The 25,446-nt window shown below is 45.4% G+C and overlaps 1 protein-coding gene across 4 annotated transcripts in view; it reads left to right on the forward strand.

The window, feature by feature from the left end:
* Usp32 (Ubiquitin specific protease 32) overlaps positions 1-25,446 on the forward strand; it is a 58,781-nt gene that overhangs the window by 8,852 nt on the left and 24,483 nt on the right. For 2 of the 4 annotated variants that reach the window (XM_077654321.1, XM_077654323.1), the window contains exons 5-21: positions 90-249; positions 954-1,085; positions 2,684-2,791; positions 5,007-5,116; positions 5,360-5,443; positions 7,048-7,131; positions 7,236-7,297; positions 7,838-7,943; positions 8,783-9,037; positions 10,476-10,604; positions 11,294-11,582; positions 12,776-12,939; positions 15,780-15,861; positions 20,576-20,650; positions 22,843-22,981; positions 23,390-23,495; positions 24,536-24,639. In XM_077654321.1, coding sequence (XP_077510447.1) covers positions 90-249; positions 954-1,085; positions 2,684-2,791; positions 5,007-5,116; positions 5,360-5,443; positions 7,048-7,131; positions 7,236-7,297; positions 7,838-7,943; positions 8,783-9,037; positions 10,476-10,604; positions 11,294-11,582; positions 12,776-12,939; positions 15,780-15,861; positions 20,576-20,650; positions 22,843-22,981; positions 23,390-23,495; positions 24,536-24,639 — 2,189 coding nt within the window. The remainder of the gene's footprint in view (positions 1-89; positions 250-953; positions 1,086-2,683; positions 2,792-5,006; positions 5,117-5,359; positions 5,444-7,047; positions 7,132-7,235; positions 7,298-7,837; positions 7,944-8,782; positions 9,038-10,475; positions 10,605-11,293; positions 11,583-12,775; positions 12,940-15,779; positions 15,862-20,575; positions 20,651-22,842; positions 22,982-23,389; positions 23,496-24,535; positions 24,640-25,446) is intronic. The other 2 variants (XM_077654322.1, XM_077654324.1) reach the window with 1 other exon arrangement.

Here is a 25,446-nt window from a genome sequence, read left to right on the forward strand (position 1 = left end):
TATCATGTATTTTTTATTGCATGTCTTGCCGTTGGGGGTGGGCTGTGTTGACTGATGATGCGGTGCACAACGGACTCTCTTTTTTCCAGAGTGAAAAGGTGACATTTGAAGAGTTCCAGGAATGGCTTGAGCTGCACCCAGATGCCACCTCTCTCACCAGGTGGCTTCTGAACGAGCCGTCGTCGGTGACCCTCTCAAATGATCTGGAGACGCCAACTTTCTACCAGACGCTGGCCGGAGTCACTCACTGTGAGTGCCTGTTGGCAACAGCATGCAGCATCATTGAAGGGCATCTGTTGGCCCCAAGGTTGATGGGTGCTGAGCCATGAGTGTCCATTTGCAGAGCTGTTGGAATACAGGATTTTGAGGCTATGTTCATGTAGTACACACTGTGCATTTTATCACATTAACTTCATAGCGGAGTCAAGTTGAGGCCAAGCAGTGGGTTTGGAGGGGGATGACTTGTAGAGGGTGCTGTGGGGCTATTGCCCCATGTCTTCACTGCAGGGTGAGTGACAAGTAAAGACTGTTTATTTTATTTTTCTGAAAACAGATTGGTGTATATGAAAGGAAGCTGTTGTTAATTAGGTGTTGTTAATGTCTTCATGTGAATACTTATAGCATGTGATTCAAGACTAGCTTGCGTAGCTCTTTATTATGTTGAATTAGGAGTATTTTAATCATTGTATAACTTTTTATATAAATTTGTTCATATTTTTTTGTCCTTGCCATGTTGTCCTTGCCCATTATTTAGTGGCGCAATATCTGTGGGCTAACCATTTGTAGTCTCCCACCTTTTGTTTTGCCCTGTGCATGGCGAATTGTTGGGCTGGATGGAGCTCATTGTAAGTGCTGCTACGAGCCAAATGTAGTGGTGCTTTCGTTTGCATTCTTGTATTTGTCCGAGAGTTGAGGGTTTGTGCTAAATTTAATTTTTTCTTTCTTTTGTGCAGTGGAAGAGACGGACATTATAGAGCTGGAAAAGCGCTACTGGCAGCTCAAGACACAGTCCCGGACTGGACGCTTTGACCTGGAGATGCTTGGCCCACTCATCTCGCCACCCGTGCCTCCAGTTCTCTGCCAAGGTCCCTGCTTCACTCAGTTTACTCCTTGCGTCATGTGCTGTCTTCAGGGCTTGCTTCAATGCAGCTGTGGTGCTATGCTAAATTGTTGGCATCTTAGCAAACAAATTTGGTAAACAAACAAACAAAGCTGCATTTGATGTCTTTGCAAGCATAGAATGATACAGCATGGCGCTTGTCGCTACCCGTAGTTGTAGTTACCCGTCGCTACCCGTAGTTGCAGTTACCCATAGTGGTGAAAACGTGATAGGCACAGGCTACTTCCATTATTTTATATTTGTTGTGAATTAAATTTATACAGCTACTTCCTACCTGAAACTTATTGCGGTGAAAGATGATGCACAGGCAGCTGCTGTGTTTTCAGTTCCCTCCTTGCACTAAAATCTACAAATTGCTTGTCATCGTCGTTATCACCACCAGCCTGACTACGTCCAGTGCAGAGCAAATTCTTCTTCCATGTCTCTCCAATTAACCCTGTCCTTTGTAAGCTGCAGTCACCATATCCCCACAAACTTCTTGATCTCATCCGACCACCTAACTTTCTGCCGCCCCCTGCTTCACTTGCCTTCTCTTGGAATCCACTCAATTACCCTTAAGGACCAGCAATTATCACTGCTAAGCTAGCCTCACTGAATGAGGTTCTAGTGGTAAATGTTGCCAGGTTCAGTTTCCAATGGTGGCCTGTCTGGAGCCAGAGATTCTTAGCACCCTCCGCTGCATGACAGGTCTGACCGTCGCCTTGGTCAGTTGTTCCGCTGCCACTGGGGACTGAGGGCCGGGGGTTAATTGGTTTGTTCATATAAGGTTGCGGCCAAGTGGCCAGGGTGGCCAAATCCTGTTTCTTTCTTTTAAACCTAAAACCCCACATTCTGTTGGGCACATTTGATGAATGCATTTGCCAGGGGCAGTTCTCCTAACTATACTCCTGTGATCACCTTTCAAATGTCTGGCCACGTTGCCACGCTGCCTCGGTGAGGAGCAAGCACAGCTGCATTGACTAAAACAGTGTGATGATAGAAATGTGAGATCTGACTAGGTGTCATGGAGAACAGAAGAGGAAAGAAACGCTGTGAAGCTGCAGGTTTTTGCATGCTGGCCGGCTGGCTCTGCTGGCAAATGGTGGCCCTGATGGCACAGCATGTTGTGCTTGTGGCTAGTGTGGCACAGCTTATTTTCCGTGCTTCATTGTAGTGCTATATCGTGGGATTACAAAAATAATGGACACAAACTGTCAGATGTGCTAATGTTTCTGGTATGCTTTACTGTGTCATTTTTGTGTGTCGAAGTAATAATATATATGGAACCATTTCATCATTTTTTTTTTCATTTTTAATATATTGAACAGTTTCTTTTTTTTTTTTTCGCGTTTGATCTATTTTGGGTTTGGCTGTTGTGGTTTTTTTTTCCTTGGTTCACTATTTGTATCTTCCAAAATAATTGGGCATGCTGTGACATATGAAAAGCACTAATTAGTGGACATAACCCTACTATGACAATATTTAAAAATGTTGAGAAAATCAGTGGGACACTAAATTAGTAAATGTAGTAAAATATCGGCTGCAGATGCATGGTGACCGCCAATGTGTGTGATCTGTGTGCAGGGATCTTCAATGCCTTTGATGAGAATAGGGACAACCACATTGACTTCAAGGAAATGGCTTGTGGTGTGTCGGCATGCTGCAGGGGACCACTCACCGAGCGGCAGAAGTGTACGTTGCATCGTAGTGTTCTTTCTAAGAGGCTCTTAAAAGAAAACTTTTATTAATGAAGTCAAAAATGTAAACCTTTCATGGAACATTTACGTTTACGTAACGATTCCAAACAGTATGTAATTTAATTTCGTGTAAAACAAATCCTCATGCATGCCCATAATATGTTATGCAGCTCTTGTGGCTGCAAGGAACTTGCTGAAATGCATGCCTTTGGTTTCTCTTGACCTCAAGGAATGCAAAAATTACCAGTGGCACTTAAGAAACTTTCGTGCAAGTAATGCAAAATTACAAAGTAATTTTAATTCCATTCCAACTCTATTCCTTTATAGTTCGTGCTGTTGTAAGTACTAGTACTGACTGCTAGTACACTGCATTTTTTCCTACGTTTGATCGATGACGTCACACTGTTTTGACAAATTTTGTAACCATTTTTTGGGCTATGCCAGGTTTTCGTGTCGGTGAGCCATCTAATGCTTTCGCATTAATAAGGGTAAAATTATCATTCTGCTATCGTAGAGCATGAGTTAGTTTCACGGATCTGAATTCTACGAAAAAAAGAAAATGCAGTTAAGCTTAGATTGCTTCGGAGCTGTGTTAACTTGGCTGTTTTTTTTTTTTTTGCTTGCAAAGAAGTTGTAAACAAGATGCGACAGCAGTCCAAAAGTTTATCTAACTTTCTTCTAGGTACCTTATCATACCGTATATACTCGTGTATAAGCCGCACTTTTTTTTATCAAATTTTCTCAGGTGTGGTTTATGCACTAATCAGGCCTATAGAACACACTGTGGTGCCACTGCGACTACTGTGTCAAATAATTAAAAAGCTGGCGACAGATAGGAACATATTATTTCGCCATTCATTGCCGCTTTCGCGCTGATCACCATTGGACGATCTCAGCTCATCGGCACTCTCACCGCTGTTGGACGAGCTTGCCTCATTTGCGTGCTCCATAAGCTGGTTGTCCTCTGTGCCTTCATGGCGTTTGACAGCCCAGGGACTTTAAAACTCTTTGAGATAGTGTCCGCTGACAACGAACGTCACGCGTGCAGAATCCAAGCGCACACTTACTGCAGGGACGCTCTCTTCAGCCTCCCTGTCGGAGTTGTTCCATGGTCACCCGTGGCCATCCACTTGGTGTAGCATCACCGAAATTCTGTCTCGAATGGTCGGTTAACGCAAACATCGAGAGGCAGCAGCACACTGGTCAGGCCACCAGGAATTACGTCCATGTCCGTTTGGCAGTCTGCCAGCAGGGCCTTCACTTGGTCTGTTAGGTGCCCTCTGAAGCTGTCAAGCTCAAGACAGGGGTCCGATCAGCATGGCCTATCTGTGAAATATCATACTCATGTTCCGGAAGGAGAGTTGGTGCCGTATCATAAAACGTTGAAGCCACCCTCGACTGACTTTGAATTCTGCAGGTTGAATGTTCATGTGCTGAGCGATAGCGATTGCTTTGATGCGGATAACTTCCATAGATATGTACCACAAAGCCTTCGCTCCTAGTAGTGCGAACGTACTCGACGAGGTCCTCTTCAAGTTTTGCGAACTTGCAGTGCTTCCTACGGAAAGCCTTCTGGGTTCAGGTAGTCTCGACGAGGTCCTGCATTTGCATACACCAGCAGTGAACACACTTTTCATCGACGTCAAACTTGCACCCAGTCTTCCATTTACAGTGTTCCTCAGCGTACTATTTTGACACCTGAAGTTTCAAGCCTGGAGCGTCGGACCAACTGTGCTTGCCCATTGCTTTTTGTTTGCATTCAAAAGCACGCAGCCTGCCACACGACGGCACATGCAACACAACAGATTCCGCAAGCAGTCCACACACTTCAGAATGAAGCACCGGATAACTAAGACCAATGGGCAAGGCACTGTGAAAACAGGAAACAAAGTCACGGAAACGTCGTGTTGTGCAACAGTGATGATAATGGATGCGGTGTGGATGGATGGATGGATGGATACGGCTGAACCCTTTAAATCGGGCAGTGGCTCAAGCCACCTAGCCATGTGGTAAAAACGTAACTAGTGCCATCTTGTAGAATTTTGTGGAACTAGGCGCATTTTTGGCGTGTTCGTTTTTTTTTTCTTCAAATTTTTGTAGTTGAAAGTGGGGGGTGCGGGCTATACATGAGGGCGGCTTGTACATGTGTGCATACGGTGTGTGGCACCTTCCCTCTGACCATTTTCCCCCTTCTTCTGTTGCGTCTGCAGTCTGCTTCAAGGTGTTTGACCAGGACATGGATGGCATGCTGTCGCGGGAAGAGGTGGCCAACATGCTGACTTTGCTGATGGTGCTGCAACAGGAAGAGAGGAACGACGAGGTGCAAGACGCATTGCTCAGTTACTCTGGCTCCGTAAAGCGATGCATGCTGCTACTGTATTGAGCTCTAGTTACATCAGCAACTTGTTGTTCTGCAACTGAGAGGGCTCGTAGCTCTTGTTTGCATAATTCTGGTTTGCCAGGCCAACGTGGAACAGTTTAAATTTTTTGTCTGTGCGTGAGATCATTTGTTTTCTGAAAGTGTTATACTTAAACATTATTATGCCTGCGATTCTCCCGTCAGCTGTTCCAGATGCAAGCAACTCCTGCGAGACCAGACGTGGTGCCACTTATCGATGAAGTATTTGACAAGCACGACCCTGGCAAGGTTTGTTTCAGAAAGTTGTTTTTTTAATTGTGTTTTACACCTAACCCAAATCGTTCCTCATCTTCTGAGACGATGAGGGGATGTTAAGCGCCCATCTTGCAGTCTTTTTACGCTTGTACGGCGTGCTCATGAGCTGCTAGTCACATTTTGCATTGTTTCCTGGAAAACCTGTCTGACAGAACTTTCAATCTAGTTAGTTGTGAGAGCTGTGCCATGTAACCTGCAATGCAGAACAACCTTGTAATTGTGTTATGTCCCTGTTAAACCTATCCTGGGTGTCTCAGAGGATGGACTCTGCAAAGTTCTGTTCCTGGTGGCTTTTTTGTCATTATTTTCATTGTTTCCATCATCATCATCATCATTAATGATGATGATGCCATCTCCATGCAGCGGGAGACAATTTTGGCGTAACTGCAGTTTTCTGAAAAATTTGACACATCCCAAACTAATGATTGTGAAAGTAGATTATATCTGTAGTGGCCTAATGCTCTGAGAGTACTTTAAAGGGGCTCTGAAAGGAGCTCTAATAAAGTTGCGGTATGCCTGGGATGTTAAAGCATGCCGCTTCACGAATATTGTACAGGAAGAATTTTTTAATGCGCTTTGTAGAAACAGAGTTATCTGTAGTCAAAATTTGAATTGCAGCGTCTTCGCGCCTTTCCCTCTCCTCTCGTCACATTTTGCATGCTGGAAGGTCGGCCCCACCTCCTGGGGCGAAGCTTCCTGACCCGCCAGAGTTACGCGGCTCATTTGCTGCGGCCTTGGTAGCTGCCTGACGTCGGAAAGAATCTAATCCATAGCCATCTTTCAACATGTATACGTAGATGCGAGTGACGGAGGAGGTTGCGAGCATGAAAAAGTCACCGGGAAGGGCTTGCCAACTTTCGCGCATGATTGTGGGTCCTCTGCTGCTTGTAGAAGTGTATTATTTGGCTCAGATGTTCATGACAACACAATGCAGTGATTGAGTGAGTTGATGTGCTCTCCTCAGAAGGTGTTTCAGAGCCCCTTTAAAAAAGTGCACATAGTACACTGTTCTTCATATGAAGAAAAAAAAGAATTGCACTTGGTATGTTCATGCCATGCACTAAAGCAGTTTATCGCCTCTGTCTGGCAGTATTGGACCCCACTTTTTCTTCTGCCCTGTTTGTGATGTTAGCAGTACATTTTGTTTTTGTCTGTGTTCTGACTTTTGAGGCTGGCATCTGAGTTATCCTCTGTTGCATGACACTAAGAGTGCTTTTCTAAGCTATGTAAATGCCCTTGTAACAAACATTTCACTTTTGCTTGAGGGCAAGACTGCTTAAAACTAGAAACTAGACTTGTCAATGTAGCTGCTCACACTCAAGGCAGACTTGACACACTGTTGCTAGCAGAACTGACACCTTATGATTCCCTTGATTGCTGCGCTGCAGGTGGCAAAAGAACAAGCAACGCAGCTCAAAAGAATGTAGTAAAAGGAAATGAGGGAAACGATTAGTAAAATAAGTGTTGTTATTAGTCTGTTGTGCCTCTGCAGTTTAGCTCGGTGTGACCACAGATTGACATTTGGCACGATGTTGTTTCATTTTTGTCTTCTTCATGTGCTTGTTGTTCATCGGCAGACGGGGGCCATCACACTGGACGAGTATCTTGTGTGGACTGTGGGAAACAATCTCACCATCAGCCTGCTCAACCTAATGTTTCAAGTGAGTGCTGGCCTCCTCTACAAACCTTCGCGCAGGCCTTAGCCCACAGTGGTGCTGGGCCACATTTGTCACCAATGTGTGTGCATACCTTGCTTCTCTCTCAGGTGTGCCATGTTGTGTTTGGGCTGAGGCCATCTTCGAGGGAAGAAGAAGGTGACATTGTCAGGTATGCCTGCATACTTGCTGAGAGTTGATGACTGCACCGCGTATGGTAGAGAAAAAAAGGGGGGGGGGAATGTACTTGCATTAGAGAGGTCATGGAAAAAGAAAGGCCTGCTTGATCTGTAGACTCTGAGAAGTGTGAAATCGATTTTGGAGCAGGATTTATTGGGAAATTTACTGCTTCTTGCGAAATGTCCTGCTACTTCTGCATTGCTCTTTAGCTGCTCTGTGGAAATCTGGATTGCTGCTTTGTGGGAAGCAGCTTTTGGGGACGTAGGAAAATGCAGAGTGATGATCTTGTTATCATATTGGCACTGAAGTGATACTTCCGTTATTAATTCTGCCGTTGTTGAAAACAAATGCTGGTTTAAACACTTCTTGCTGCTATCCATTGTTTGCCTGATTATCTGCGCAGTATGGACATGCCGCTACATGTGGAGCGTCTTTTCTTTAGTTCACTTTGTAAGCAAAATTATTGTTCTTTTACTGATGTCAGCATTCGATAGTAATTGTAATAGCAGCTGAAATAGCATTGAATTTCCAGGAGTTGGCTCAGGAGGGAGGAACGAAGAGGTCTCAAACCCGGCCAAATGCTCTACCTCATTTCTATGGATTGGTGGAAGTCCTGGAACGACTACGTTGACTGCAAGGTAACTGCTGTCACCACCGCCACTGTAGTCCAGTGAATGAGGCGTTCTCTTGCTGCACATTGGTTCGCGGACTCAATTCCAAACTGCGATGGTCACATTTTGGTGAAGGTGAAATGCAACAATACGACTTGCTCTAGCTTTTGCACATAAAATTTCTGCATTTTTTTTCTTTTAAAGCTATCTACTGGTAGGCATAAGCGGGACTGTGGCCTTGTTAGGCATGGCATGGAGCATCTAGAATTCAGTGGTAATGTTGCTAAGAGTTTGCAGATTCACTGACAATGGTATTACTGTTAGGTTTTTCATATTGCTTCTGTTCCATCAGACGACAGTAGTTTGGTTTGGTTTATGGGGGTTTAATGTCCCAAAGCGACTCAGCCTTAAGGAAAGCCATAGCGAAGGTCTCCGGAAATTTCGGCCACCTGGGGTTCATGTGCTGACATCGCCCAGCACACGGGCCTCTGGACTTACGTCTCCATCGAAATTCGACTGCCACGGCCGAGACCGAACCCGCATCTTTCGGATCAACATCCAAGTGCCATAACCCCTGAGCCACGGCGGTGGCCAGTCCTCAGTAGTGTGGATTTAGTGAAAACCTGGCAATGAATAACTTGCAGAGCATGGAATATTGTAATGATCAGCACTTGAGCATTACTTCAAGGGTAAGCACTTGTTTTATAGACATTTTCATATGTTCCATTGTTTGCTTAGTCTGATTCAGCTGAGTTCTGAGTTCTCTCATTTGGAAAGGTGACAGATCGTTTGACAAGCGTGAGTGTGGCCAGCATGTGCGTTGCATTCCTCAGAGGATTAGGGACAGGGGCTCACGTAGTTGGTAGTTGCAGGCCGCGGGGAGCAGCACTGTGTCCTGCGGGGTCAGTGGGGTCAAGGTGACAAGCCGGCTGCAGCGCAAGGTGGAGTCTAGCGTTGCACGGTCAGCAACTGACGACGGGAGCGTGGTGCTGGCCAGCGTGACTAGCCTCTCCACCGACAGCCATCACCTGCTTGACCCGGTGACTCCATTTGATCCAGCCACCAACTGCCCCAGTGTTCCGGGCTCTCCCAAGTGCCCCCGGCTGTCCTCTGCCCTTCAGGTGGGTGTCTTGTGGACATGTTGTTCCTTTTTGTGGGGTGCTGTTCAAGGATATCGTTAGTGTTCTTCTAATGCCTCTGGAGAAGTGGGTGCCAAGGAAAAGGAAGACCTTGTCAGATGGCTTACAGAAAATTACAAATATTGTACTAAAAGAAAAAAAAAGCATTTTTTTCTTTTAGTTTAATCTTTGATTGTCTGAGATATTTCTGTACCAAGGAATGTTTAAATATATTTTGGGCCGACTCACCTCAGCTTTATATGCAGTAAAATCCCTATAATTCGAACTCTGTGCATTGAAAAGCCTGGATAATTTGAAGAATTTCTGCAGTCCCATAATTTCTAGTGCAAATTTGATCAGATAATTTGAAGTGGTGGCGTGCACCTGTATGGTTAATTTGAAGATCTGGGCTGTTATGCGGGAATGCCTGATCCCGACTTTGCCACAAACTGGTGAAGTGATGGCCTCTTAGAGCTGCGAGGCTGCGCAGGAAAGTAAGTCCGATGCTTGATATGTGAAGCGCCCCAGTCCTAATCCTCTGAGCATCAAAACCAGTCTATGCCATGGCTTCCGGACCTCCGAAACGTGCGCCTGTGTTTGTCCCGCAACGCGATCACCTTGCTGCATGCTCGCGATGGGTTGACTGCACGCAATGCCAGTGTGCACATTACTAGCTTATCTTATTTGGGTACCGTTTAAAGAAAATTCAAATTGCACGCTGTTTACTTGGTACTTCCGCGCTGGCAGTCACTTCATCTGGCGAGCGGCAGGCAACGAAAGAGCATACTTCCGATAATCTCCCGAGGCCTGCGTCGCACCGGAATCCAAAACTACAGGACCGTTTGCAGTTTGGTTCGCCGCTAGTCCATCGGGCCACGCTTAATTGTGGAAAGTAGAGCAGAGTGCAGTTTTCTCGCTTTTGGTCTGCATTGGCTTTAGACTGCTGTCCTCGTAATCACATCATTAAGTGTTCACTGCTTTGAGTTGCGCATGCGCCTCGATTCCATCCCACATGAAGCTATACAAAACGAAATGCAGTGGCGGGACAAAGCAGGGGTGGTGCCGTATTCATTGACTTATATTTTCAGTCAAAGTAGACTTTTACATGTCAATACTATGTTGTAATCTCAAAGTTCATTCAATTAACGCAGCTTGTTCCCGAAACAGAATTTTTTTTGCCTGTGTTCCATTTTTTTGTTGTGTTGGTTAATACGAAAACTCGATTAATTAGAATATTTTTCACGGTCCCAATGACTTCGAATTAACGACGTTTTACTGTACATTTTTTTGGTGTGAGCTAGATGGAAAGTAAAAAGAGCAGGCACGGCAGTTAGGTGTCATCTGTCTCTTTATAATGAAATATCAGGGGAGGGCAGCCCAGCTGATGATTCTGGTCTGCACTGCTCAGTAAGGCCTGACAATCTTGCCATTTGAAATGCAGTGTCCGGAGTCGTCCTGTCCGTCATCATTAAACCCTTCACCAAGCGTCTCTCGGAAAGTTGTCCCAGCCTTTGTGCAGCGGCCACCGTCAATTGACAACTCTGGTCTTGTTGCCCCCAACACTGTAAAGGTCAGTGCATGGGCATGTTCAGTGATTCTTACGATGTTTATTCTGTGCTTCTCAAATTATGACTACCAGCCATTTGCAGTGTTTTTTTTGTTTTGTTTTTCTTGCTGATAATGTTCACTTAGTCATCCTCTTGAACAAGAGGAAAATGAAGTGTCAGAATTGTGTGCTTATTGTTGTGCACTGATGCATGTCAATTATTGATTGCTGCATGTTTTCCAGGTGAAGTGATTTTGTTGCTGTGGTGTGTCAGTGTGTGATCATAACCAGTACTTGTGACTGAAGAAAGTGGTCGAGGACAGATCTGCATTCAGATACACATGTGAGAGAGAAAGTTATCCATGTTCTATATAAGTTATCCTAGCACATTTGAATACCACATTACTGTATTTCCTTTAGCTTCAAGTAAAAGGTGTTTAGTGCATTTGTTGTGCTGTGTGAAACTTCTGTCATCACGGCAGAGGGTGCTTTCTGTATCTTTCCTTTTTCTTTTTATATGTTTCTTCTGCTGTTATCTGGTATGCGCATAAACTTACATTTGGAGCCAATTTTTTTTTTTAGACAGTGAGGGCTGCGATTTGGGGGGTCAACTTGTATTCGTAGTCTACTGATAAGCATTTCGGTGGGGAAAAATAAATTGTTTCCATCGGGAATAAGAAGTAGTTCCTGAAAGAGTTAATTTGCATTTGCAGGCGGCTGTGCTGACAGGTGAAGGTGGTCGCCTGGTGCGTCCACTGAGCCGTGGCAGAGACTTCGAGGCTGTGCCTGAGGCCATCTGGCGGGCACTGTTTCAGTGGTACGGAGGCTCACCCGCACTGCCTCGGCAGTGCATCCGCAGTGGGAAACATGGCATCGCACCAGAGTTGGAGCTGTACCCACTATGCTTGCGCCTGTGGCGGCATCAGCCGGCACAGTGTGGCCCCCGACAGCAGAACAGCAGCAGCTGGACGTCTGTGGTGGGAAGCGTGGCGTCTGCCTATGGTGAGCCTTAGCTCTGCCGCAAACAAAAGCAATATGCGATGAAGCCAATGTGCAGTGGCTTTAGTAGTGCAAGCTTGCAGGGGCACTAGGGCTCTGCAGGGCTTGCCTGACACAAAGGTCAAGCAGTTTTCTTTTCGGTCAACTCATAGTCCTGGCTGCCCATGATTTCAAATTGGAAAAGTTTTTTTTTTAATGCGTGAAGCATTGGAGGGCTCATGGAGAGAAATCATGGTCTGGAACTGATGCATGGAAAGGAGGAAAGTGGAACAACAACAGAAGGAGCAAAGAAGAAAAACATAAAGGTGGAGGGAGAGCAAAGGTGCTCCACATAGTACTTTTCTCATTCTAGCATAACTTACTATTTTCCTTATTATTTTCTTTCAGTGTTCCTGACCATACAGATAGCAAAGCTAGTCTGGTACGTGTGCAAGGCACAGCAATTAGCCATAGCTGCCTTTTGCCCTACTTAAAGGTGCACTAAAGAGGAATCTGAACTCGTCTTTTTACCGCAGGAACTCTATCTACACGTTCCGGGCATTCTTTGAAACTTCGAATTATTGTCCTGTGTGGCCGATTGTCCTAATTAAATCAGATTTAACATCCCGGCTCTTGCCGTTTTTTTAAACTGAACGCGGTAGGTAGGAGGAGTCAACCAACGCGTCAACCAGTCCCGTGGCGGCTTGCTGCTCCGCTATCGGCAGAGTGACACCGAAATCAGAGTCCACGTGTATTTTTTTTTTTTTTTGTGGGCCTAATTTGTGGCTACATTGCGTGTGACTGAAACTGTTTATTCACTGAAACCTAAAAATCAAATAAAAGCAAAAGCAAAGCCGCCACTGGACTGGCTGAAAGGCACTCCACGCGTTGGTTGACTCCGCCTGCCTACCGCGTTGAGTTCAAAAAAAGGCGGGAGCTGGGACGCTTAATCCGATTTAATGAGGGAAATCGGCCACACAGGGCAATAATTCGGAGTTTCTAAGAATGCACAGAACGTGCAGATAGAGTTCCCGCGGTAAAAAGACGAGTTCAGATTCCTCTTGAGTGCACCTTTAAGACCCTTAAAGAGCCCTCGTGGTGTGCTGTAGGGATCCTGTGCTGTGATGATTCCATATTGCTACTTCTTTTTGTGGAAGCATGTGCTTTGCAGACATTGTGCCTTAGTGAGCTGTTTTTTTCTCTTTTTTTGCATGCAGTGGGTGGTGTGGCCCCTGGCCAGCCTAGTCCAAGTCCCAAGAGGTATCTGGCATACCAGGCGTCTTTCAGCAGGACGTCTACACTGCGTCAGGTGTTCGACTTCCTTTGCACCAGGCTGCGGCTAAGGCCAGAGGACACCCGCCTCTGGCAGCTTCAGGATGAGGTAGGCCTCGGTTTGCTACCTGGCTCAGTTGATGAGCGTGCCATGCTTGCAGTTTGTGCCAGATTGTACAGAGGATCAGAAATTCGTGGCAACAATCTATTTTGCTGTACGGTAGCCGACGGACAATTCGGACTCCAATAATTGGGACTTGTAGGATATTTCGGACTTCGATGAGGCACCGTTAGTCACCCCATAGAAGCGCATACATATTCGCGACGGGTATTTCGGACTTTAAAAGTCCGAAAGTTCAGTCGTCTGCAAGCCAAAATCTGCCATCTTATCTGCTTTTCGCCAGCGCAAAAGGCGCCATCTTGGATTGAGGTGGATTTACTCTGCAGTTGGATTGGCTTGACATACTTTCAGTACCTCATTTTTGCCAGTAGAGGTCCCCCTGATCTCTGCCACTCTGAGGTGGCAGTCAGATTGTCATCGCCATCAACTTGCTTTTGTCGCCAACGTTATAGAGGGCAGTTATCGCTTGTCTCGTACGTTTGCCATTCGCTGTTTGAAAATGAAAATTGGTTTTTGGGGAAAGGAAATGGCACAGTATCTGTCTCACATAGGGGCAGACACCGGAACTGTAAGGGAAGGGATGAAGGAGGGACCAAGAGAAGAAAGGAAGAGGTGCCGTAGTGCAGGGGGTGAATAATTTCGACCACCTGGGGATCTTTAACGTGCACTGACATTGCACAGCACACGAGCGCCTTTGCGTTTCACGTCCATCGAAACGCGGCCGCCATGATCGGGTTCGAACCCGGGTACATTCGTCACTTGGGTTTCTCCGACCGCGTTGACCAAGTGGCGCTCCATCTTCACGAAGTTACATCCGTTCGCCGTTTTGTGATTGCGTCCGGCGGTTCCATCACTTTGAACAAAAAGTGCCTTATCTTTGCGTGTGTTTGGCGAGCGGTGTGGTGCACACTGGTTGTGGACAACATGGCCCTGCCGATGCCGCCAGGTCCATCATAGAAGCGCGGCAAGTATTCAACTGAACGCCGTGACCTTGCTGTCTAGCATGTATAGTGAAAGCACAACTTTGGTGCATATACAGGCGCAAATCGTCGCCAGCAAGAGAAATTTGTCGCAAGGTAATATCAGTGACCTTTTTAAGCCGATTTAATTGTACTTCACGGATTTTTCGGGCTGTTCGATTATTTGGACCATTTTTCGGTTCCCTTCGAGTCCGACAAATTGGTCGGCGACTGTATAGGGGGAGGGTGAGCAGGAGGTATTTTGAAGTGAAGGGCAGTCAGCTGCAGTTACACGGCACATACCATGAAACTTGGGTCACCCTCTGGGTTACGTAATTATGATTTGTGCTAGGAATTTAAGAATTTTAAAAAGCTTTTTTTTTGTATTCATTTTTTTCAACTTGAAATGTTGATTGCCTACTTACTGAACTACAATTTTGTGCGCATGTTTCATGCTTTGAGTACACCATAACTGAACACTGCACAGAGCCAAGACAATCCAGTAGAGGCACGTCTTGAGCCACCACTTGGTGGTTGTTTTTCTGATGCCGCTTCGCTGGTTTATGCTCATTTGATTAGTGAAAACTGTGGATTGGGATTTATACTAATTAGCACAACTACCTTTTGCATGATTTGGGAAGATATGGCAGTTGGAAATGCTGCCGTGTCAGCTGATGGTGTGGGTCCATTGACTGGTTCAGCTGTGGTCCCCGACCTCAGCCGAACTGAACTGCCATTGAGATCTCGACGGCAGTTCGCTCTGCTGTGTAACAACTCTTTGTGTTCAACTGAAATTAAACTTAACTGCCGTTGAAAGCACCTGTTTAACAGGGGTAATAACCAGTGCGAATCCAGCAGCATTTTAATGAACGAGCATCCGACATCACAGGCTTACATGGGTGTCTGCTGGAAACACAATGCAGTTTGAATTACCCTTCATTTCTAAAATAACAAGGATCATGATTAACAAGTTTTTACTGTGTAGTATTCCTGACAGGCTCAGTGAGGCAGATTGAAGGGGGGGAAGCGGCTTTCAAATCTCCCAAAAATGGCAAAAGAAATTGATTTTTAATGACTGTATCTGCTTGTATGTCTAGTTTTTACTGTCCCAATGTGTCATTGCTGAAATCGACCTGGAAGCACACAAAAAAAATTGTTTCATGAACTGCTGTGGCTGTGCATTGCAGGGAAACTTTTGAAAAGTGGGCATTTTTCTCAGTTATAGTTTTCTTCCTAGAAACTCACTTTGCATAGCAGATTTCTTCACTACTGTGTTATCTGTTTTGACTCCGTTTGTTTTGTTGCACTCGTACGACCACAGTGCAGGTCAAGACATTCTTTGTTTTTCTAATTTGTGAATTTTAAGTTTCTTGCATGAAATTTTTTCTCTTTTTAGGTATGTTGATGGACAGTATATAGCAAAAATTAAAACCCAAGTGTGTGCTTTACGAAAGAAAAAAAAATTTAAGAATGTCTTGATCCGTAGCACGCTAGTAGGTACGCATTGAGTCTTGATCCAGCCTTCTGCAACATTTTTTTAAATCTGCAGCCTTTTCACAAGATTCAGAAGAAAAATGTACGTTCCTGTAGATATAACAGTGAAACCTTGTAAGAAAGGTCAAAATATTGCTTCTAATATGCTCAAAAAATTTCGTGTAGATACATAAAAAAAATTTTTTTTTTTTTTTTCTGAAAGCATCAAGACACTCATGTCTTCAAGACCGTTTACTGGTGACAGCTACGCATGAAGTTATAATCATAGTGCAGTGATTGTGCAGAATTACAATTTTTCTACCAGTTTTTTTTTTTTTTTGCACCTGTGTTCTGCCATGTTGCGTTAACTTTGATACCCTTGGTTTTGTTCCCAAGAATAATCTGACCCCACTTGAAGAAGAAGGCTTCACATTGGAGCAGCTTGGGGTTGAGGATGGCGAGCAAATTCTCATTGAAGGTGAGCTCCTCCTTTCTTAACGTCTTTGATTTGATTGCATTTAACTTCATGGAAGCAAAGTACGACAAGCTCTCAGTCTACAGGGTCTTCTATCTTTGGCTGGAGGGTTTTAAAAAATTCCTGTATGCAAACTGCTGGCTATTTGTGTTCAAATAATCCACACGTGGTGACATATTGGTCTACATTGCTTGAGAAGTACTGTATATATGTGCATAATGAACCCACTCGCATAGGGAACCAGTCTCCCACTTTTCTCAGTGAGTTTTTTTTTTCCTTCCGAACTGCTAGCTTCTCTTAGCGCATTCCTCAGTTGTAGTGCTGTCCACAGCGCAGACCTTAGCAATGTGCCATAGTGCTGTGCACCAGTAAGATCGTGACTCGTTTGTTTACGGAAGCGGTAGCGGCGTTGGCTTGCTTGGCATGGTGCTGCGCGTCTGGCTGCTCTACTGTATGCTCAGCAAGCCGGCGAGCACTTGAGCATTGAAGAGTAGCGTAGCAGTTTAAACCAGAACACTATAAAGCATCCTGTGCACTGAAATTCTGAGGGAAGCAGTACCTTCAGAACCCCGAGCAATCTGGTGAGATCAGGAAAAAAAATGCCCAACTCCTCACCACAGCTAAGGCTTAATTGCGTTACATACTTGTAACCGTCTTGCGCGTTTTTGTAACCTCTCGTAAAAGACATGCACCTGACCTTCAGAGCAGGTGTTCAGCATGTTTGCTTTATCTCGCTGTGATTGGCTGGCCCCGCCAGCTATTGCAAAATTGTCGGATCACACTGTGATACAGCAAACACCTGAAGAATTAAACTATGCTAAACGCAGGTGACACGAACGCGTCTGACACGAACGCGCATGCCTTTGTTGATAAAGGATGGAAGGATGGTTGGGCGGATGTATGATATGAAATTTTACCTCTCCCAAAAAATCTGTTCTGTTCAAACTTTTTTTTCCCGTGTAATGAACCCTCCCCTCAAATTGACGTCAACTTTTCTAGGAAAAATGTGGGTTTATTATGCGAGTACAGCTTAGACCGCTTATAACGCATACCATGGGAGTCAGGAAAATCCGCATTATAAGCGGTACCACATTGTAACCAAAACATAGCATTTTCATGCATTTGAGTTTTCAAAATGGCCAGCCTACCTTCCAAAGTGCACCTGACAACACATCAGACGCACAACACTGCAATCACAGGCAACAAAGAAGTTTATTAGACCTTTTCGTCAAAGTGTCGTAGTGAATGAAAGAACGATGTCATTTTAGTCTGGCACTGCGACTGAACTGTGTTGCTAATGGCTTCAGCTTCAAAAACAGTGAGGCACTTGAGCGCTTGCTTGCTGACGTTTCTCTGCGCAGTAGAGGCGCAGTTTGTTGCAACAGTCGAGCGCGTCTTTACACATAACTTCTGCTGCACTTTCACTCACTTCGTTGGGCTCATCCTCGGACAAAGGCTCATCGCGACCATGCACCGCTGCCAAGATGTCTTCATCTGTGGCGGCTATTTCACACACAACGTCGTTGGGGTCTGCGACGACGAGCTTATCTCGTGCCAGTCCATGAAACGCTGAATACAACCATTCAGTGGGTTGAAACCATCATGCCCCAAAATGTTTGCAAAGCACCTGGCCTTGGCTTGCAATATCGAGCCACTCACAGGAACGCTCTGGGCCCGGACCTCGTGAAACTGTTCAAAGAAAGCGGCGACATCTTTGTATTTGACGCATGAATCCGCTTCCTTGCAAGCGATGTGGGTCTTCCTGCATCTGTTGCCGCAACTTGTCGCTGTTCTTCCAAATGGCGGACACAGTAGTGCCGGCGACACCATACTTTTTTGCCACCGTAACCTTTTTCAAACCGCTCTCGACGTCCCTCACAATGCTCTGCTTGGTTTCGGGAGTTTGTTGTTTTCGGAGGAGCAGACGCTATCGGAACTGAAGACAGCCGAGGCTGGCAGACTTGCTCATGTTGTCAGCTGACTCGCCCACATTGTCAACTTTTCACTACACGCGATGACACGTCTTGCTCATGGGCTCAGGCGTGACAAGATGCTGCCGCACGCACACGTGACACGAGCAGCGCTTGCAGCATCATGTCATGCACTCGCCCCTGCCGCCGCGCCCGCCGCTCCAGTATGCTCGTTTGGCCGTGCCATCAAGTGCTTTCAAGGTTTGTCCAATCAGTGTGCCCAATGGAGGCGCATTAGAGAGTTAGAGGAAAAACGCCTGCTTTCCGACTTCTATTTTTCTTTTCTATTCTCTCCTGCCTTCAGCCTTGCCTTGTATCACACAGACAACGCTCCCCCGCCCTGCCTGTTGCCCCCTTATTGCGCAGTCTGGAAAGCACGCTTCTCGCGCCCGCCGGTAACTGGCGCGGGCCGCCAGGCTTTCCAGAACCCGCGTGATACGCGGTCTTCAGTTACAGGCTACCACATATTAAGTGGTATGCCAATACATTGGACTTTATGGGAAGCGAAGCGGTTGCCACATAAAGCCGCATATAATGTGCTCCAGCATTATAAGCGGTTACATTATAAATGATCTGGGGTGTATATACAGCAATTTAACACTAGCAGTTGCCTGGATTGTCCGGAACCATTGAAAAATTGCTGTTGACTGTGACTCATTTGCAAAGAAGTGAGCTTGGCAGATGAATTGACAGGTGGCACCACCTGCCAGACAAAAGCGCAGCCGACACAGAGAACACCCACATGTGCTGGATATGCAAGTTGTCTGGTTACTACATGGATTCCAAAGGAAAGGCAACAGTGCAGTGTGCAGCCAAACGAGTAGAGTTAGAAGATGGGTTAGTAGGTTATGGCAGTAGCTAGTGCGAAACAGCACTAATTGGCAATGCCGTTGATCTTAGCTGGACTTACCGTGTTTATTCTAATTTAGGCCAGTAGTCTTTTTTTCAAATAATCATATTTCAAACTCTAGGGTCGGCTTAGATTCGAGGATTTTAAAAAACGCGCCAGTTTTTCATTGAAACTGCTAAATATGGTGCATAGCTAGCGCCATCTAGAAAAGTCAGTATCGCAGCCGCTACTCGCCGTGCCAGTAGCCAACCGTAAACAAGCGAGGTCGCCATTTTTACCTGTGTCGTGTTGGCCGTATCGGTGTGCAGCGTGGTGTTATCGCGATGGCACCAAGCAGGAGATGCCACTACAGTGCCGCTTTCAAGCGAAGAGTTGTGATAGCCGCAGAGGCATCGTCGAACCTTCAAGCCGGGCGGGACTTCGGTATCGACGAGAGAAACGTCTGTCGTTGGAGGGTACAACGACAGCAGCTTTTTGCGTGCGCTGCAATGAGGATTGGATTTTAGCGGACCAAAGAAAGGCCGTCTCCACGAAGTAGAGACAGTTTTGGACGACTTTGTTCGGACGCAGAGAGCAGCTGCCCTTCCAGTGACAACAGAAGTGCTCCAAGCGAAAGCTAGGGAACTTTCGACGGAGTGAGGCCTAACGCCAAAGGATTTCAAAGCCAGCCAGGGCTGGCTTCAGAAATTAATGAAGTGCTTCAGCTTCAGCCTCCGACGTCGCACTTCAATCACCCAGATGCTGCCAAGGGATTTCGAAGAAAAGCTGATAGCTTTTCAGCGCTATGTGCTGTGAAAGAGAGAAGCGGCAGGCTACAACCTTGGGCAAATAGGCTACGTCGACCAGGCGGCTTTGTATTTTGATATGCCAGTGGCGTACACTGTGAATGAAAAGGGTGCCAAGGAGGTGAAGGTGCGCTCTGCGGGCTACGAGAAGCAGCACGCAACTGTGATGCTGTGCTGCACAGCTAATGGACATAAACTCCCTCCTTATATGATATTTGAAAGGAAGACGCTGCCTGCTCGAGAAACTTTCCCAAGAAATGTAATTGTGCGGGCAAATGAGAAGGGGTGGATGACGGGTGTGATGGTGGAAGAGTGGATTAAGATTGTGTGGCGACGGCGTCCAGGAGCCCTTTTGGCAGATTTCGCTTCTTGTCGTCGACTCTTACCGTGGGAACTTGACCGACAGTGTGAAGGCTGCGCTCGCCCAAGCGAACACAGACCTCGCTGTCATACCGGTAGGGTGGCATGACGGGCCAGTTGCAGTCACTTGATGTCTGCATCAACAAACCTTTCAAGGATCGCCTGCGGAAATATTACACGGACTGGTTGACTGACGAAGACCACATGCTAACGGCAACGGGCCGCATCAAACGTGCATCGCTATCGCACCTGGCGGGCTGGGTAGCTGCAGCGTGGGACGACATCCAAGGTACTTTGATCGTGCACGTCTTTAAAAAGTGCAGCATATCTAATGCGCTTGACGGTACCGAAGATAGTGCACTGTTTGAAGGTGACTGACAAGGAACACAGCGACGAGTCTAGTAGCGACGACGATGTTGAATGAGCTCTGCACGTTCAGATCCAATAAATGCTGTTTGCATTTTGTGAAAGCTGTCCTCGCTTTTTTGTTCGGCCTACATTCGAGGTAGTTATCATTTTTTTTTGTTGGCTTCGGACTTTAGGAGGTCGGCTTAGAATCGGGGTCTGCCTAGATTCGAGTAAATACGGTAGTCTGTCTGGTGATAGTGATGACTTGGTAGAAATGGTTTGTTCTATTGGGCGCTTTATTTTTTTCCATGTTCCTGATATTTGACAGTGCAGCATTTTACTAGCAGACTTTTGTGTTAATTGTTGGCCGTTACTAACGTTGTTCATTCATTTTCTTTTATTAGTAAGAAACAAGGACCAGACATGGCCAGAAGAAATGTCTTGCATAATTAACTCCAAAATAGACCAAAAGAATCAAGGTAAGTAGCGTTTGTTTCATTTTTTTTTTAACTAGATGCAGTAGTATTTTTTAGTTTATAACTAGGGATACATCTTCTTGGTGCTCCATTTTATATGTAAATGCAAATGATTAGAAATGCTGTACTAAAATGTTTCTAGCATAAAATTGGTCTGCGTAGATCACTCAGCTAATTTTTGACTGTAGATCATAGAGGTAAGTGTTTTATAAAGAATAGCGAGCAGCATAGTCATGTGATACTGTATATGTGTGGGTAAGGGCTGCAGTCATGTATGGGCCACTTTCCCTAAGTTAAGAATCTATAATCTGAAATGTGTGTGTGTGCGTGTGTGTGTGTTGGCTAAAAGCAATTGCCCAGCCCTAATTGTGTAGCGCAATTGCTTTTAGCCAATATATATATATATATATATATACAGTAGAACCTCGTTGATACGTTCCCGGTTCGTACGATTTCCCGGTTCATACGATCAAAATCGAGGGCAAGAAAAAATGCCCCATAGAGTTACGTGTATTTGTTTCCCGGTTTATACGTTCCCGGATCACACGATTTCCCGGTAAATACGTTTAAAATTTTGACAAATTGTGGTCGTATAATACGTTTATTGACCAACCGCACATGTGCAAACATACAAGTGGGCCGAACGTGAGGGCACTCGTGTTTTTTGCGGCACTAGCCCGCCGTGATGGCTTCTCTGCAGTGCCTTGGTGCAAGGAGGCGAAGCACCACAACCATGTCTAGGAACAAAAAAATTAAAAACTGCGCGCTAGAATTCACGAAAGCCGTTTATGCGGGGACGCGATATGAAAAGGAAAAACGCTGAGGTTTCTATGCGGTGCATAAGGGAAAGAAGGCGAAGCTTTTACGAACTACAGCGATGCGTTTATATACCAAAGGGCCGGGTGTGAGAAACGCAACTTAAAGAGCAGAAACGCTGCGACAATCAGCCGCCGCGGTGGCTTTCCCACAGTACTTGGGAGCAAAGGGGGCGAAGCATCCAAAAATGACAAGGAAGAGATTTTAGTTACTATCGTCACTACCGTCGACGGACCGGATGCGGTACGAATTTTCTTCCGCGCTAAAGAAAGCGCGAACGCGGACTGAATTCAGCGAGCACTGGAATAGGATCTGTTCAGCTCTTGTGCCAAGGAATGCCAATCGCGTTTTTATAAAGTGAAATTGTCAATAAATTTTTCTTTTTTGCCTCATTCAACAGCTCCATTTCTCAAAACCACGCGGTTTGGATCATACGTTTTCCCGGTAAATACGTTTTTTCCCGCAATTAAGAAAAAACGTATGAACGAGGTTTTACTGTATATGTGTGTGTGTGTGTGCGCGTGCGTGTGTGTGTGCGTGCGTGTGCGTGTGTGTATGCTTTTAGCATATATATATATATATATATATATATATATATATATGCTTTTAGCCTATATATTGGCTAAAGGCAATTGCGCTACACAATTAGTGCTGGGCGTGATTGCTACATGGTGATGCTATTCATGATGGCTGATAGAAGGAAATTATTCCCACCTTCTGTTGTCTTCAAGCGAAAGACACTTCCGAAGTTCCGAAGGAGGCATTTCAGAAGGGAATCATTGTGAGAGCTCAGGAAAGTGGCTTTGTGAAACGTTAGAATCACTGCTATATTTGCAGACAGCTTTTTGTGGCTATGCAGTGGAAGCTACGAGGGCGAGGTGCAAGGTTTTCACAAGTGGGCGCCTATCGCACTCTCACTAGGGAGAGAGATAGGCTTTTAAGCTGGCGGCACGCGCCTGTAGCTTCCATAGCATAGATGGAGCATGGTATTTGCCTTGTAGACTAAACAAGACAAAAAATGAAATTCGTTTAGTGCAGTTGCTTCCTATTTAATCATTTGTTTTAATTCTCTGTGTTGCCGTGGTAGAAAATATGATAGTACTCTACTGCACTTCATAGCAGTGTGTAAAAGGCTAAAAACCGAATTGTGCTTCGTAATGCTGAATGCATGAAGTGACCCTGTGGAACACATAAATCTCACTGTTTGGGATGCGGGATCTCCAGGCTTTTGTCTTGTTAGTTATTTGAAACTGCTCCAAGGTGTTAAACTGTGGCTTTCTGTAGATGCAAAAGCTTCATTTTGCTTGCTACCCTTTATCTCGTGCTCGTTTCGTGGCGATGTCTCTGGTGTCAGTAGACTGTTCTTGATTTGCTCTCAGGCCCCACAGAGAAAGGCGCCACAGGCCTGAACAACCTCGGCAACACCTGTTTTATGAATGCGGCTCTTCAGTGTGTCAGCAACACAAGGCCACTCACTCAGTATTTTATCAACGAAAAGCATCTCTATGAACTGAACAGGTCAGTGCTTGGCTTAACTGTTGCCACTTTGCCAAAGGTTCTTTGTTGTTCCTGTGGCAGCGAAGGCGAATGAACGAAGTTATCCTGCACACTACAGAGCGCAGAAGTAGAGGGATTGATGTTCACCTATAAGCTGTTTTCTTTTCTTCGTTTTTTGAAATATCACTAAAGAGCTGCCGTTACACAATGCAGATATATAAGAAGGAAAATAAACTTTCACAGGGTTCTGTTAGCAAACTGCTATATTTGGGGAAAGTCGTCATGTATGGGCAGCACCCCCATGCACATTGAATTTTTCAGTTAGCCCATGAGTCAACAATTTTGTGCTTGTGGGTATGGTGTTGCAGCACCTTTCTTGTGTTTTTGTTTGTGCCAACCTGATCAAGGTGTTTTGTCCGTTTCATTCAGGATGAACCCCTTAGGAATGAAAGGCCACATTGCCAAACGTTACGGTGACCTTGTTCACGATCTCTGGAGTGGGACGTCCAAAACAGTTGCGCCACTCAAACTAAGGGTAAGCTTTTTTCGAGTTACTGGCTTACTCAGCGTTGTGGTACTGTCCTGCTCAGAAACTCCTTTGGCAGTGCTTTCAAGTTGAGCAGAATGCAGGCATATGTAGGTACAGTAAATCGAACTGGGATAAATAATACTTTGATTTCCTCCAACAAGTTTTCATAATTTTCGTGGGCACATCACCTTTTTAATTGATGTCGAAGCCATGTAACTCAGTATACAGTGTAACAGATCATTTTTGTTTGTTGTTCATAGAATGCTGCTGTGTTGGTCAGAAGTAACTGAACTTGGATATCGTCCAATGCAGTATAACTGGAATTTGGTCAATTTTGGCCTCTATGCCTAAAAGCTCAGCAATACAGTAAAAGAGCAGTGACTTCAGTCTGTCAATGATGTGGCCACAGCAAGCAGTTTTTGACTTGGTAGCATTTTCATGGTGTAGGCACTGCTTTTTCAAATCCAGCCCAGCGTTGCTTGTTTTTTTTTTGTAACTTAGTTTTGTATTGTCACTGAGGCTAGAAAGTATAAAAACTCCAAAGGAACTCTGTGTGAAGATGAGTATCCTCATTATTGAAGCATGCTGTCGGCAGCCATAAGGACAAAAAGTAAGCTTGCAAGCACTGTAATGTCTGACATTACCAGATCATTGGCTCCGAGTTGTTTGAATAATGGAAAATTGTCCTTTAGGCATGCAACTAAGATGAACACGCGACACCAGTTGTGGAGTGCACGCCCTCCCTGTCTGGTAGCTTTGGTCAGAAGTCCTTAAGACACATGTTTGCTATGCTATTCTATTCAGCCTTTTAATTGGCCTCTTCTAGCACCCTTTTGCACTCATGAGGGGTGTGAATGAGAAACCTTTTTGCCCAGCATAGGTTTGGAGCACTAGGGGTACGTCCCACTCAGAAGTGCCCAGTGGCAGTTAAGTTGACATGGAGACTTTTGACCATGACTGGGAACTTTTGTTTCTTCATTGAGGCGGTCTCTTTAGCATATGTGCACAGGCATGTGTGCACATGATGGCATTGGGTTCTCTTCCAGTGGACAATTGGGAAGTATGCACCTAGGTTCAATGGCTTTCAGCAGCACGACTCTCAGGAGCTCTTAGCATTCCTTCTTGATGGTCTACACGAGGACTTAAATAGGTGAGTTGGCACTCTGATAGGGCTGGCACAGGGTAGCACAAGTTGTTCTACAGCAGATGTAATGGGTCTCCAGTGTGCATAAAAAGATAATTAAAATAATGGTTTGCTTTCTTTTGTATAAAAGCTTCTTAGCAGCTGTTGCTTTTGGTTGGAGCAACTGTGCATGTTCAATCTATTATGCATGCCACGTGTTGTGTCCTTTGAATCCTAGGAATCCTATCCCCCGTTAATTAGGACATTCAGATAATTTGGACTGTTGGCAGGGTCCCAGTCAAGGCTGATTTAAGTCTAGTGTCGGACACTCGTTAACTCTGATGCAGCTGAGTTCACATCAAATAATTGTCTGTTGCTGCAAGCATGCACAGACTGGCTCCGGCATACGTGCGGGAGTGCAGGCACGCAGTGCAGAGCCGGAGATTTGGTTGCGGACGCCGCGGTGCCATCCTGGAGGAGGTTCACCGTACTGAAACCACACGCAGCAAGAGTTCCGAAATGTTATTCACTCGAGACGAATACTACTTCGAGGTTTCGAATACCAAACATTCAGATCGAATCGAATACTGAATACTGTACTACGGAATTATTGAACATTTGCACATGCTTACTGACTTGCTTCGTGCTATGTCACCCGCACACCCCTGATATGAATGCACTGGTAGGCATGACAACGTTCGGAGGGTCCTGTCAGCAAAAAATAGTGCGAACACATAGTTTTAATTTTCTTTTCTGAGTTTCGCTCCAGACCCCAGCAATGGCAGCCTTGCCTTGCATCGGCCAGCACACGGAGTACAGTTTTGTGCAGTTTTA

The sequence above is a fragment of the Amblyomma americanum genome, chromosome 2, assembly GCF_052857255.1.
Source record: "Amblyomma americanum isolate KBUSLIRL-KWMA chromosome 2, ASM5285725v1, whole genome shotgun sequence".
NCBI lineage: Eukaryota > Metazoa > Arthropoda > Arachnida > Ixodida > Ixodidae > Amblyomma > Amblyomma americanum.